Source organism: Canis lupus, chromosome 31 (genome assembly GCF_003254725.2).
Source record: "Canis lupus dingo isolate Sandy chromosome 31, ASM325472v2, whole genome shotgun sequence".
Taxonomy (NCBI): domain Eukaryota; kingdom Metazoa; phylum Chordata; class Mammalia; order Carnivora; family Canidae; genus Canis; species Canis lupus.
Genome location: NC_064273.1, coordinates 34,525,292 through 34,539,082, shown reverse-complemented (window position 1 = coordinate 34,539,082; position 13,791 = coordinate 34,525,292). Strand labels below are relative to the sequence as shown.

General features: G+C 43.6%; 1 protein-coding gene across 1 annotated transcript in view; it reads left to right on the top strand.

Moving 5' to 3' along the window:
* Window positions 1-13,791, top strand: part of DSCAM (DS cell adhesion molecule) — a 734,179-nt gene that overhangs the window by 678,450 nt on the left and 41,938 nt on the right. Inside the window, exons 25-27 of the mRNA XM_035709183.2 lie at window positions 3,136-3,324; window positions 4,541-4,831; window positions 8,258-8,434. Of these exons, the coding sequence (XP_035565076.1) occupies window positions 3,136-3,324; window positions 4,541-4,831; window positions 8,258-8,434 (657 nt within the window). The remainder of the gene's footprint in view (window positions 1-3,135; window positions 3,325-4,540; window positions 4,832-8,257; window positions 8,435-13,791) is intronic.

Sequence of the window (13,791 nt, the reverse complement as noted above, 5' to 3'; positions counted from 1 at the left end):
ATAATTTTTAAAGCACGAAAAGATGGAGAACCTAGAGTTTAGGTGAGAAATGATCCATTTGTACAAAGCTTTTGAAAGTAGTCCATAGCAGAAAAGAATAAAGGAAGTCTGTTCTGAGGAATGAGATAGCATGATAATTCTGCATAGAGTTGGAGCAAGCTGTGGCCACAGGAAAGGGAGAGAATCCAGAGCAACAGACAAAAGATGCACATTATATGGTCTCATTCATTTGGGGAATATAAAAATTAGTAAAAGGAAGTAAAGGGAAAGGAGAGGAAATGAGTGAAAATATCAGTGAGGGTGACAAAGCATGAGAGACACCTAACTCTGGGAAATGAGCAAGGGGTAGTGCAAGGGGAAGTGGGCGGGGGGTTGGGGTGATGGACACTGAGGGGGGCACTGGGCAGGATGAGCACTGGGTGTTATGCTATATGTTGGCAAATTGAACTCCAATTTAAAAAAGTAAAATAAATTTAAAAAAAAAGAGTTGGGGAGGGGGGCTTGGTCCTAGAGCATGGGCAGGGAATTCCAAAGAGAGAGGACATTCCTTCCTCTGAGTGAGGAGGGTGATAGACAACCAGAAATAGCGAGCCATTTCAGGGTGAAGCCAGCAGTGTGCTGGAGCCAGCTCCTTCCAGCTCATGAGAGCAAACTGTCCTATCTCTTCCCCGCCTTAAACTCAGTTACTGCACCCAGGCTAGGGATTGTCACACACACCAAAAATCAGAAATGCTACTGGTCAGGGCTCTTTTTTATTTAAGATTTTATTTATTTATTTATTTATTTATTTATTTATTTATTTATTTAAGAGGGAGAGAGAGAGAAAGCAGGGAGGAGGAGCAGAGGAAAAGGGAGAAGCAGACTCCCCTCTGAGCAGGGAGCCCAATGGAGGATTCAATCCCAGAACCCTGAGATCATGACCTGACCTGAAGGCAGACACTTAACTAACTAAGCCACCCAGGCACCTCTCTACTTTTTTTTTTTTTTTAACAATCAGTTGGTGAATATTTATTACCCTTCACTGAGTAAATGGGAGGATGTTCCCTTTTTGGGAAGGGGGAGAGAAAAAGGCGAGATTATATTTTTAAATAATTGGCTGACTTGAGGTGAAATTATGCTTGTAGTTTTGAGGAATATGGGGAAGATTTGTAACAGCTACCGTGTGAAATGCACAGGGAGTCATTAATAGAGCAAAAAAGTCATTGCCAAGAGGGAGCGAGGCCCCAGCTGCATATAAATTGCCTAAATTGTGGTCACAGTTTTCCCAGTTTAATGACTTTGTCAAGTAGTGCCAGACACCTGGAAGAAAAAGTGAATCACAGGTTACCAGAGCCGGTGACTGGAAGAATAAGTGTGGCCAAAGTCAGAGGAGTGAGTGAAAATAGGCCCATGGTGGAAATGGTTTACAGAAGGTTCTAGGCTGGTTAGAGAACATCGTTATGGAAAAAAAAAAAAATGGGGCATTGAGGGGAGAGTTAGAGGGACTCTAGGACTTCAGGCTCAAATGAAATAAAGTTTTGGTTCTGTAAGTATGAGAGCCTGGGAGAGGTGGTACAGGAAGTGTCAGAGCAGAAGGTCATGAAGGTGAAGCCAATTTTAGTAATGAAGGGTTTCTAAGCAAAGACAATCCCCTGATTGTCCCTGAAACACAATGGTAGCCAAAGCTGTTGGCATGGGGTCTCCTATTGCCAAGGGTTAGAGGAGCTTCCCAGATGTGATTTGGGTGGAGGAAATTAGAAGGAAAGTGTTCTTCCCCATGACATTCAGAGCAGCAGGGAGGTGGTTTGGGCAGAGCTGGAGTTGAAGCCAGGAGATGACATGGGAGCATGGAGAACACAGATCCGTCACCCATCTGTCAGGTGCTGTAGGAGCTTTGAGACGTGCAGATCAGGAATGCTCAAAGAGAAAATGAGTCTCGGAAAGGAGGAGGGACCCCAAGGCAGCAGAGGCCCAGAGGGGAGGGAAGGAGTAAAGAGTAGGGAAGATGTGGACCCTGACCACAGAAGAGGAATCAAGGACAGATGACCTCCATGTGAGAGGTCCGCAAAACACTTGATGCTGCCTGTGTGGGCTTGGGAGTCTCTGCAGTGCTTTGCCCATGTCAAAAATGGAGCCCGGAGGATAGCAGTCCACTCGGGGGGGGGGGGGGGGGGGTTGAGGACACCATGCACCAGGCAGGCTGGTCCTTGATTGCCTGGGTGTGAATGTGGAGGAGGCAGGGACGGAGAAAACAGGACCTGTTTGCCCCCCAGGAAGTGATTGGGGTAACAGGATGATGGCCATAACAAGGAGGAATGTCTCAATGATCACAAGGGCCAAGAGTGCTGGCTTCAGTTTCTGAAGGTGGGGTTTGAATCTCACTTACTTTAGCGGGCCGTCAAATGGTCACCTAACCTCTCTGGACCTCAGTGTCTTGCTCTGTGCTGTGGGGATAAAAATCACTATCTTCTAGGGTTATGTGAAGTAATGAACCTAGTGGGCTGAGGACGGTGCTTGGCACATGGTGAACACTCAGGAAATGGACAGTTAATGTTCATGCTAGTGGAAGTACAGGTGGTAGTGGTCATGTACAGAAATGAATTTTTGGAGGGATTTTTCAGACAAAGGAGAGGCCAGGTCACCATGGAAATGTTGGAATGAATACAGGGTTTAGAGCCAGTTCCCTTGGTGATTATGGCCTGGGTGGGGGGTTGTTGAGGAGATTCCTACCCCCTTGATAACATACCCCTTTTCTGGAGCTTTAGTTCTCTTAAATGTAAGTCAGCTTCAGAGCATGCTGATACCCAAGGATTCAGGCATGTGTTCCCTGAGGGCCAATATCTAGAGACCTAGTGTCCATTCCCTGCTGCTTGCTACACCCTTTAAAAGGAAATGGGGAGAAAGTGGTTTTATTTTCACCACACCAATTAGCAATACACCATAGTAATGTCTGGTGTGGCCTAAATACTAATCAAAACATCATCATAGCCCTCCTCCCAGCCTGGGTTCAATTTCCTGGCATCAGGGAGACTTTAACTGTTTTCTTCCAAAGATGCATGAGTGCTGAGAACTCTCATCCCCTACAAAATACAAACGTCCACCAACTTTTAGTAGAAAGGAAATAAGACTCTTTCAAATATGTCTTGTGCTCTGTAGGATACATATTGCAGTACTCCGAGGATAACAGTGAGCAGTGGGGAAGTTTTCCAATCAGCCCAAGTGAACGTTCTTACCGCTTGGAAAATCTGAAGTGTGGTACTTGGTATAAGTTCACTCTTACTGCCCAAAATGGAGTGGGACCGGGACGCATAAGTGAAATCATAGAAGCAAAAACATTGGGGAAAGGTATGTGTGCTTCCTGGTGTCTACATTTCCTCTACTTTCAAGATTTAATTTGGGGACTGGAACCACAGAAGATGTCATTATATTTGCATGTTTGTTTGTGAGTTTGAACTTTGTTATTCCCAAAACGGGTTTGGAAGTGTTGCGGTGCAATGAGAGGAATGGCCCGTCTTCACAGAATATCCTGATTCCCTTCCTTCGTTATCTCACCTGCCGTGAAAAAGACAAGTGCCATTTGCAAATCAAGGGTTTCAGTGCCAACATAAAGTGCCCCAGCTGGGTCACCATGAAATATGACATTTACCCCTCACCTTCTTCTACTGTGATCTTCCCCCTCTCCATCGCCCGATGCCCCCTCTATCCATAACTCGCATTTTGCCTCCAAGGCCCCACTTTTCAGGTGAGAAGTGACTGATATAGACTGTTGACTTTTAATGTGAATTGATTTTTAATCTGAAACATGAATATTTGAGGAGATGAACCCCTGGGGATGGAGGGATCAGTGCTCAGCAGTGAAATTGTAGTCTGGGGACACCAATAAGGGGAGGAGCACAGTGGCACAGAAGAGTGAGTGAGGCAGTGAAGAGAGGGTCTTTGGAACTTCTTCTCATGTCTGACTCTCATCGAGTGCATGGAGCCACACTGGATAGCAGCAAAGAGTGAGAGATGGGAAGGCAAAGGTGCTACCTGGACCTGGCACCTGAGTTTTGGATAAGATGCAGCAAGGCTTCAGAGGATGAGGGATTTATTTATGCAGAAGTATGTCCACTAGATCCCTGGGTTCCAGTAGGAATTGTTTAGATAGCAAGGGACACCCGTTGGTACTTCCCAAATCCAACTAGGCTATTCTTGAGTCAGGTCCATCCACCCCAGAGTGGAAACAGGTCAGCTCAGCACACAGCACTGGTTCCTTCAGAACCACTCAAGGAAATGCATACATGAAAGTAGCACTGTTCTTCAAGAGCTCTGACATACACAAAGATAGCCTCTACCCACCCAGTTTTCCCTCTAGTACCTACGTAGGGAGATAGTTGGAGATTGCCCATTGGTTTATAGGTCCCAATAAATAGTGGACAAATTGGGAGTTGTCTATGACCAAGACTTGGACTGAGCTCCTTACCCAGGTGGGGAAAGCAGCCAAAGAGGAAATGTGTGACTATGCAGATGGCCTTCATTTGTGTATCCCATGAGCTGACCTCCACTGTGCACTCTCCTACAGAGCCCCAATTTTCAAAGGAGCAAGAACTCTTTGCCAGCATCAACACCACGCGCGTGAGGCTGAACCTCATTGGCTGGAATGATGGCGGCTGTCCCATCACCTCCTTCACACTGGAGTACAGACCCTTTGGGACCACAGTCTGGACCACAGCTCAGCGGACCTCTCTTTCCAAGTCGTACATTTTGTACGACCTGCAAGAAGCCACGTGGTATGAGCTACAGATGAGGGTGTGCAACAGTGCCGGCTGTGCAGAGAAGCAGGCCAACTTCGCCACGCTGAACTACGATGGCAGTAAGCTGGCTGGCTTTATGGCCCTCCTCTTTGTGTCACAGGACATGTGCATGTGCTTACTGTCCCTTTCCCATGCAACATTCATCCTTGGCACAGAGTGACCAGTGCTCACAGATCCCTTTAGGCTTCGGGGCCATTCAGTCGGCTCCCTGTGGGGCTCCCTAGTTCACGGTGTTCCCGAGACCATGGCTCTGTTCCAGAAATACGGAACTGAGGGCTAATGGGAATCTCCTTAGGGATTCTTGGTGCAGAAGTGGTTTCTCTTTGGGCTGAAGGATTCTTTACCTTCACTTACCAAACATGTGCTTCTGTGCATTTGTCAATGACTATGTGCTAACATTGCTTTTGTTGTCTCCCTACCCATTCCCCACCCCATCCCAACCCACATAACTCCGCCTTTGCTCTCATTTAGCCCTTAGACTGCATGTGCCAAAACAGTCTTCATGGTAAAGAAGCTTATGGCAGTCCCTAAGCAGAAATGCAGGCACTGATGAAAGCAGTATATCATAGGATATTAGCATGTGTCCCACCCCACACACACATGCACATGCAATTTGCATGGACTTTCTGAAAACCAGGCAAGGTATCTTGTGATGGTTGGTGAACCAAAAATAAATGATACAGATTTTTATCCTTTTTTTTTCTACAACTTGTATCAAAGGCTATTTATTGATATCTGAACAAATGTCCAGCCCAGTGAGGTGAAAGATAGTGGGTCATTGATGGTTATGCAGTTAGGGAACTTTAGAAAGTCTCAAACAGCATGTTGGTGCTGATTTCTACAGCTTTGCAGTGACTTTGACTCAGGGAAAAGCAGTGATTGAGTTAGCTGCTCAAACACAAGGTAAGACCCACTACAGTTCATCAGGATATTGGGAGCGCCTGGCTTAGTTAGCATCCCCCACCCCTCCGAGTCTTCTGGCCAATGCCACTGATCAGGTCAGACCACAGTGTTGGATGGCTTAGCCCAGGAAGTGTGTACCTGAGCAAACACCACCCATACTTTATTCATCATCAGTAGGCAGGCTAAAGGGTCTTCCCTCTTCTGCCTGTGTGTATTTGGGATCTTGCTTAATTAAAGCTCCAGCAAGAACCTCCTTGGAGCACAGGTTTTACAATCTTAACAAGAATATCCATGAACCCAAGAACTCTCATAAACAACCAAAGGAAGCTAACCAGGTGATGTTGACTGGGATCCTCATTTGGTCATTTTCTCCTAGACTGTCATGGATGACCCAGAATGAGTTCTTTCTGCTCTGGCACACTGGCAACCCACTCCTAAGTTTCCTATCCAGGGCCATGTCACCACAAAGTCTTCCCCAGCCAACACCCTATCTGGCCTCCAGCATTTCAGGCCTGGGGCACATGAAAGTAGGAAGGGCCTTAGGTGGAAGCCTTCCTGGTATTGGTTACTCCAGCCTGGGGTTCTGCAACTGCAGTGTACTCTGCGCCATGGCTCTGGAATGGCTAGCTCAGCAACTGGATTGTAACCCTTCTGCTCAAGAGCTGATGCTCTTCGTGGGCCACCTCTAACTTTCTAGCCCTCAGTTGCAAGTAATGTCATTCAAGGGTGTCCCAACCCCAAGTACCAACCATAGTCAGAGTAGCCCTTCCCCGTGGCTTTCTCCTCCAACATGATTTAATTCTTTGATCTTATGAAATAAAGGACTTTGATTTACCAAACTTTACTTTGCATTTAAGAGTTCCCCCAAAGTCCTCTGCTAGCAGGTACATATTCGGGCAGAAAGCATATTTCTTACTTTAGCTTATTGGCTTACATTAATTGACTTACAATAATCACATGCTGGCATGTAGCTTCTCTATAATCTGTGTAGGTGCCAGAGCACTGGGCTTCACTGTGCATATTGATGATATGGTCATGCTAATCTTTTAATGAGAAATCACTCACAGGCAAAATTTGAAACTGTAATTCAAACTTACAAAGCACTCTGCAGAATTTAAGTGCTTGTCTTCTAAAAAAAAAAGAAAAAAGAAAAAAATGATGCTCTCATTTTATCCTGGATCTTAGGTTATAATCATGCAAAAGTTTTGTGAGCTACATTTAAATTTCTGAAATCTGAAATGATTTTATTACACTAGGATATAAAAATACATATTTGCATTTTCATTGAAAAGGATTGTGGATTTCTTGGAACTGATCTCATAGATATATAGCTTTAATATCTCTTTTATCATATCTGACTGAAGATTTTTCTTTCATTTTGGGAGAAACAAACATTGACAGCCTCACACCTATACCAGTCAGGTCTCAGATTCTTCTGTGTCTTTATTTGACTCTTTCTTCTGCCATTTCCTTGGCAAAATGTTTGCATGCATCCTTGTGTTGCCTTGGTTTTGCAGACCAGCTTCACCTGCATCTCCTTATGTGGGTTCTGAGCAACCACAGACATGGTTTCCAGCTGAAAACACTGCACAGTTCAAAGAACACTTTTCTTGGCCTGGGCAGATAACATAGGGCACTGGGATTCTATTATCCCTGCTCTACTTACTAACTGCAGGATAAAGACCATTTTTGCTCAGGGGGGAAATTGTATTATTTTTGCATTATTTTTCCTAAACCACTGACTTCCTGGCCCTTGTTTTACATGAAAAATATAGTGAGATGGAGCTTCTTACATAATGGAAGGTGCCAATATGCGTGCCCCATAAAAGTGTGGATGCATGTTTGAATCTCTGTGCCCATTATATTCAGCCTCTGCATAGACAGCAGCTTCAAATATAGCTCAGAGTCCAGTCTACTTAGGTGTTTCCTTATGATTCTAAATAATCTGAATTTCATAACACTGTATAATAATGCATGATCGTTAAGGAGTGTGCTTTGGAGACCTAGATGTTTCCTTTTTGAAAATTTATCTTCAGTCTTTACACCCTAAAATGAGAGTTTCTAAAGTAGATAAAAAGCAAGTGAATAACCAAACAGAAAGGGACGTTAGGCTTCTTTAAACCAGTGTATCTGGAACAGTCTCCCTGCAGACTCCTGTCCACTTGCCAGACCTACTGTTCCTTCTTTGATGTGCAGGTTTTTCAAGTAGCCTCTATAAGTTGTACTATAGGTGACAATTCCAGCTAAATGCATGTGGCTTTTTTAAGCACTAGCCTGGACATTGTGCTTTCAAGTGCCTGCACCCAGCAGTACATTGCAAAATGAGTCCCTTTCAAAGAAATGGGCTTCACCCTTTGTGCAGATCGTGATTTGATGTGCTGTCAAGTAAGTTGCAAGTTGGGCAGAGGAGGGGTGTGAGAAAATAAATAAATTAGCAAGGACCTAGATAAAGAACTCCTCTCATTGCTCATCACCCTGGACACCCTTGGATCACACAATGTGCCTCTTGTAACCGTCATCCCTAAAACCTCCGCCATGCTGTCTTCATTAATAGTCATCTAACACCACGGCCCTGCTTTCAGGTACAATCCCTCCACTCATTAAGTCAGTTGTCCAAAGTGAAGAAGGGCTGACAACCAACGAAGGGCTCAAGATGCTGGTGACCATCTCCTGCATCCTGGTGGGGGTCTTGCTGCTGTTTGTGCTCCTGCTTGTGGTACGGAGGAGGAGGCGGGAGCAGAGACTGAAGAGGCTGAGAGGTGAGTGGTGGCCCCACAGTCAACTGCTCGTGCCACCATTGCTGGACAGCCAGCCTGGTGGGAGCTAACCCCCAAGAGAAGGGCTTTTACTCTCCAGGCCAGGTCTTCCAGCTGCCTGACTCTGTGCTGTGCCTTCATCAGGGTCACAGAGCATTAGGGGAAGAGTCACACAGATGCTACTACTCAACACCATCAGAAATTGAGTGAGGGTCAACCTCACACAGGTCTCCTAGGCAAATAAAATGATTTTCTCATGGGTTTTCAACCCCCCTCTCTTTAATTCTAACCATTCCAGCAGTGCCATCAATTACGACTTCCTTTAAAAAGATCTATCACATTTGCTGTGGCAATGAGAACTATTTTATTGCCGGGAAGCGGAAATTGAGGGCTTATGGTAAAGCATTGTGAGACAGAAAACACACACTTTCCCAAATTAGAAATTTGAGCTGAAGCCCAGTGTAAGAGTTTCACTCAAACCATAAAAAAAACCATGGAAGACAAGAGCCTAGGCCAGACGAGAGCCATTGTGAGCAGACACCATTATTATAATGTCCAGCTCTGTGAGGTCCTGGTGACAAAGCTATTTCCAGCTTCTGGCTAGAGCCTTTCCTTGCCTTTGCCCTTGCCCTGCAGTGTGAGGAAAATGAGCTCTTTCCAACATGAAACTCAACGCAGGAAGAGTATTTTTAAGTCTTTTGCTTTTCACCGTCAGGATATTTAACCAAGCCACATTTTTGATAAAATGCATGAACACAATGTTCGCATTTAATCAGTCCAGTGTGGAGTAATGTCATGCAGCATCCTGCATATTCCTCAGAGTTACATCTTAGGGACAAGTTTGAAAGCCCTGTCCCCAGTACTTATCTGGGATATACCCCAGACATTGTGGGGATATTGAAACATTGGCATCTTCTACAAACACTTCAGTTGGCTATAATCTGATTAGAGCAGCAGAACATGCTGATACTTTCTCCTGTCTGCACTTATGGGAAGCATTTCTCTTTATGTGGCCCTAACACATTTTCCTATCAATTTGCTTCCACTTCACTGACAAATTAAAATATTTGAAGTACATCATGCTCCATCTGTACACGTTAATAGCGCTTCCATTCAAATCTCCTGCAGCCCCATAATTCAGATGAGCCATCGATCTCATTGAAATATCCTTCCTAAATCACATTAACCACTTATTTAGTTTTGCAGACTTACCTTAGTAAATCCTATATATTCTAAGCATTATGCTTAGTGCTTGATGTATCAAAATGAAGAGAAAGAACCTTCTGAACTTTAGGTTTAGTGTAGGAGGCAGACACATGAGCATCTACCAGGAAAAGAACAAAAATGTCATGAATGCTAAAATAGGGCTTCAAACAAATCCTACATAAGCACAAAGGAGGGAGCAATTAATCCAAACTGGGGAGAGAAGGGGAGGCCGTCTAAGAGCTATGAAAAAGCAACATATTGCTTAATAAGTTGAGAAATCCAACATAAAGTGAATTGTGTTGGATTACATCCACAAGTGCTCATCACTATAAGGACCAAAGGATGTCCTTATAACTCTTTCAGGGACAACAAAATCCCACATCCAGGTCTTTAGGGGCAAGGGGCAATTTTATTGAGGAGCCAATAACTGACAGACCCAGCAAGGGTCTGTCCTTATTGCGTTTAGACAGCCAGATCTAACTAACTGCATTTCAAAGGCTATCCATTGTTCATAAAACATCGTATAAAATCAGCAGTAATTTTTTATTAATAATTTCCATTTGATCACAAGGGTTTGGCAGCAAATGCATTAAACATGAAGGCACTCCTTCCTAGAATTCTACTACCTTCTGCCAAATTCACCGTTCCTCCCCTCACCCTGGCCCTATTGCTTACTCCTTCCTTCCCAGCTATTGTTTGATTTGACCTATTCTACTTATAACTTAAGCACCTCAGCCTCTAAAGATGCTAAAGGTGCTGTTCTTACCAACATAATGCGCTGGACCAATGGCAGGCCCATGGACCCTTTCTTGTCGTTCTTAACCATGCCGGGTGATTCAGTGGTTGCTTTGCAAGGGCTCTGGCCAGAAAATATCCTGGGACTGGCATTATCACTGTGGGCATCTCTACTCCTAGTCACCAGTATTTCAGGGTGAATCTTGATAAAGAAAGCAATACATCACATCAGAGAGCAGGGCCTTTCCCTCCCCAGAAACGGTTTTGTTTTCTTTGTGCATGAGGAAAGACAGATCCGGCACAAAGGTTTCAGCAGGAAGAAAACAAGTACTGTGAGAAAGGGGGCATATTTACGCAAGATGTCAGGGAGCAAAGAGTTCCAGGGAAGTACCTTGCCGGAGTACAGTAGTGTCTGCAGTCTTGCATTTTGTACGTGCTTTGTAAAGGTTGGACAAATGCAGCAAGAATGCAAAGGACCATGAACCCAATTCCACGCTCTTTCTAACAGCAAGTTTTTTTTTAATTTATTTTTTATTGGTGTTCAATTTACTAACATACAGAATAACCCCCAGTGCCCGTCACCCATTCACTCCCACCCCCCGCCCTCCTCCCCTTCTACCACCCCTAGTTCATTTCCCAGAGTTAGCAGTCTTTTTTTTTTTTATTGGTGTTCAATTTACTAACATACAGAATAACACCCAGTGCCCGTCACCCATTCACTCCCACCCCCCGCCCTCCTCCCCTTCTACCACCCCTAGTTCGTTTCCCAGAGTTAGCAGTCTTTACGTTCTGTCTCCCTTTCTGATATTTCCCACACATTTCTTCTCCCTTCCCTTATTTTCCCTTTCACTATAAGTTTTAATGTGTATGGATCACAGAAGTAAATTTAATTCAACAAGCCATTGTTGATCACCTGCCATGTGCTGGGTATAACAGTTTTTTTTAATTATATATTTTTTATTGGAGTTCAATTTGCCAACATATAGCGTAACACCCAGTGCTCATCCCATCAAGTGCCCCCTCAGTGCCCATCACTCAGTCACCCCATCCCCCTGCCCACCTCCCCTTCCACTACCCCTCGTTCATTTCCCAGAGTTAGGAGTCTCTCATGTTCTGTCTCCCTCTATGATATTTCCCACTCATTTTCTCTCCTTTCCCCTATAATCCCTTTCACTATTTTTATATTCCCCAAATTAAAGAGACCATATAATGTTTGTCCTTCTATGACTGACTTACTTCACTCAGCATAATACCCTTCAGTTCTATCCACGTCAAAGCAAATGGTGGGTATTTGTCATTTCTAATGGCTGAGGAATATTCCACTGTATACATAGACCGCATCTTCTTTATCCATCTGTTGAGGGACACCGAGGCTCCTTCCACAGTTTGGCTATTGTGGACTTTGCTGCTATAAACATTGGGGTGCAGGCGTCCTGCTGTTTCACTGCATCTGTTTCTTTGGGGTAAATCCCCAGCAATGCAATTCCTGGGTTGTAGGGCAGTTCTAGTTTTAACTCTTTGAGGAACCTCCACACAAGGCCAAATCTTGCCCCAAAAACATCTTTCTCTTGTAGTCCAGCAGAGCCCCCAAAATGTTAGTTAATGACAAAAAAAGTGTTTACAACTCACTCATAGAGGAAAACTGTAGCCAGAGCTTAATGTAGTAGGTGCCTACCTATTAAACAGAACTCAGCAGTAGAATCACCTAGTTACAACCTGACCCACATAAGATACAGATCCTGTGCCTGGATTAGAATGAGTTCAAATATATTTACAGATTCAACAGGAAGAGTTGCTTCATACAATATTTTTATTGCCCCAAATAAGGACCTTTCTAATAATATGTCAATGTTGCTTGAACAACCACCAATGAGGATCAAAACTGGAAATAAAATTTGGATTATAGAAAAACATTGTGAGGGTTCTAATGGACACTGTTAGAGTTGCTATTTAAGGTCAATTTCGTATTGTTGACCTTGTTTGATTGCTAGAAACTACTAAATGTTTATAAGCAAGATATGTTTTACCATGTAGACAAGCAATCTAGTTAGGTGAATATAACATAACATTCTTTTATGTAAAAATTAAGAAAAGAAGGAAAAAGGAGGGAGGGAAGGAGGGAGGGAGGAAAGAAGAAAAGAAGGAAGGAAAGAATATGAGACTCAAGCAATTTAGCAACTTATATTTCTTCCTTCCTGAGAACTTTACTAATTTTAGAGCATAGCGACCTCCTAAAGTCTAAATTGTCTGCAAGTGGTATGTTTTTTAAAAAATCTATAACCTTATCCAGGAGTCCAGAAGTCACATTTTGCTTGTAATCATGCCCTGATTTTTCTCCACTTCTAAATCCTTTAAAGTGCAAGGTTACAGAACAAATCCCTGGCTGGGTCCATGATCTCAGGAGCCCCAACCTTATAAAAACCACAAAATTTGATTCCCATGTCAAGTAATCAATGCCAGTATCACTAAAAACTTCCTTCTTTAGTGTGAGTCTACCCAAGAAGGTGCAATGTTGGCACCAGCCAGTTGGGTCAACTGGCATGCCAAGCCTAAAAGCTACTTCTGGCACTTCAAATAAGCTAAAGATAAAAATCAATGGATGATATAAAATTTGACCATGCTTCTGTGGCAAAATGCCTTTCTTCCCGTGAACAGAAGCAAGGTTATTTTAAGCATGCTTTGAAATGTGTTAATATTATAAAAACAAATCAGTTACAGAAGGCCATTCCCAGAGAGTATGTGGCCTCATGGTTCTACAAGGGCACAGAAGAAGGGGCAGGCTATGAGGGATGATCATCATCTACTGAGCTCTAACATCCATTCATCTCTTCTGCAAATGAGCTAAAAGCTTTCCTTATTTGTAGGACTAAATATTAGCTTGGTCTTTAATAATCTAAAGGAAGAATAGTGTAGAGACTTCTTAATTAAGCTAATAAATGCCCAGTTGTGGATCTCCTCCAATAGGAGATCATAAGCATATGCTCTGAAACTTCATTTCTATACTTTGTTTCCTTCCTTCTTTCTTTCCTTCTTTCCCTTCCTCTTTCCTTCCCTCCTTTTTTTTCTTTTTCAAACCTTAATTTCTTAATAAAACTATTCTTTTAAAATTCCAAATTTGCAATGGAAGGATTGAGTAAAAGTGGCCTCCATATCAAAGAGTGGAGAGCAAAGGAACATTAGGATGGTGGCAGGGCCAAGCCAAGGGCAGCCAGTGGAGCAAAGGACAAAGAGTGAGGACAAAGAGTCCGGAGGGAGAGAGTTGGCGTCAGCCCTGGTGCTTTGCCCTGCCTGGGTGTTCTACTTGGTCCATATTTGTACTTGCAGTTTTCTCAGATTTTCTCAGAAAAATCAGGGCATGATTACAAGCAAAATGTGACTTCTGGACTCCTGGATAAGGTTATAGATTTTCTTTTTTGACT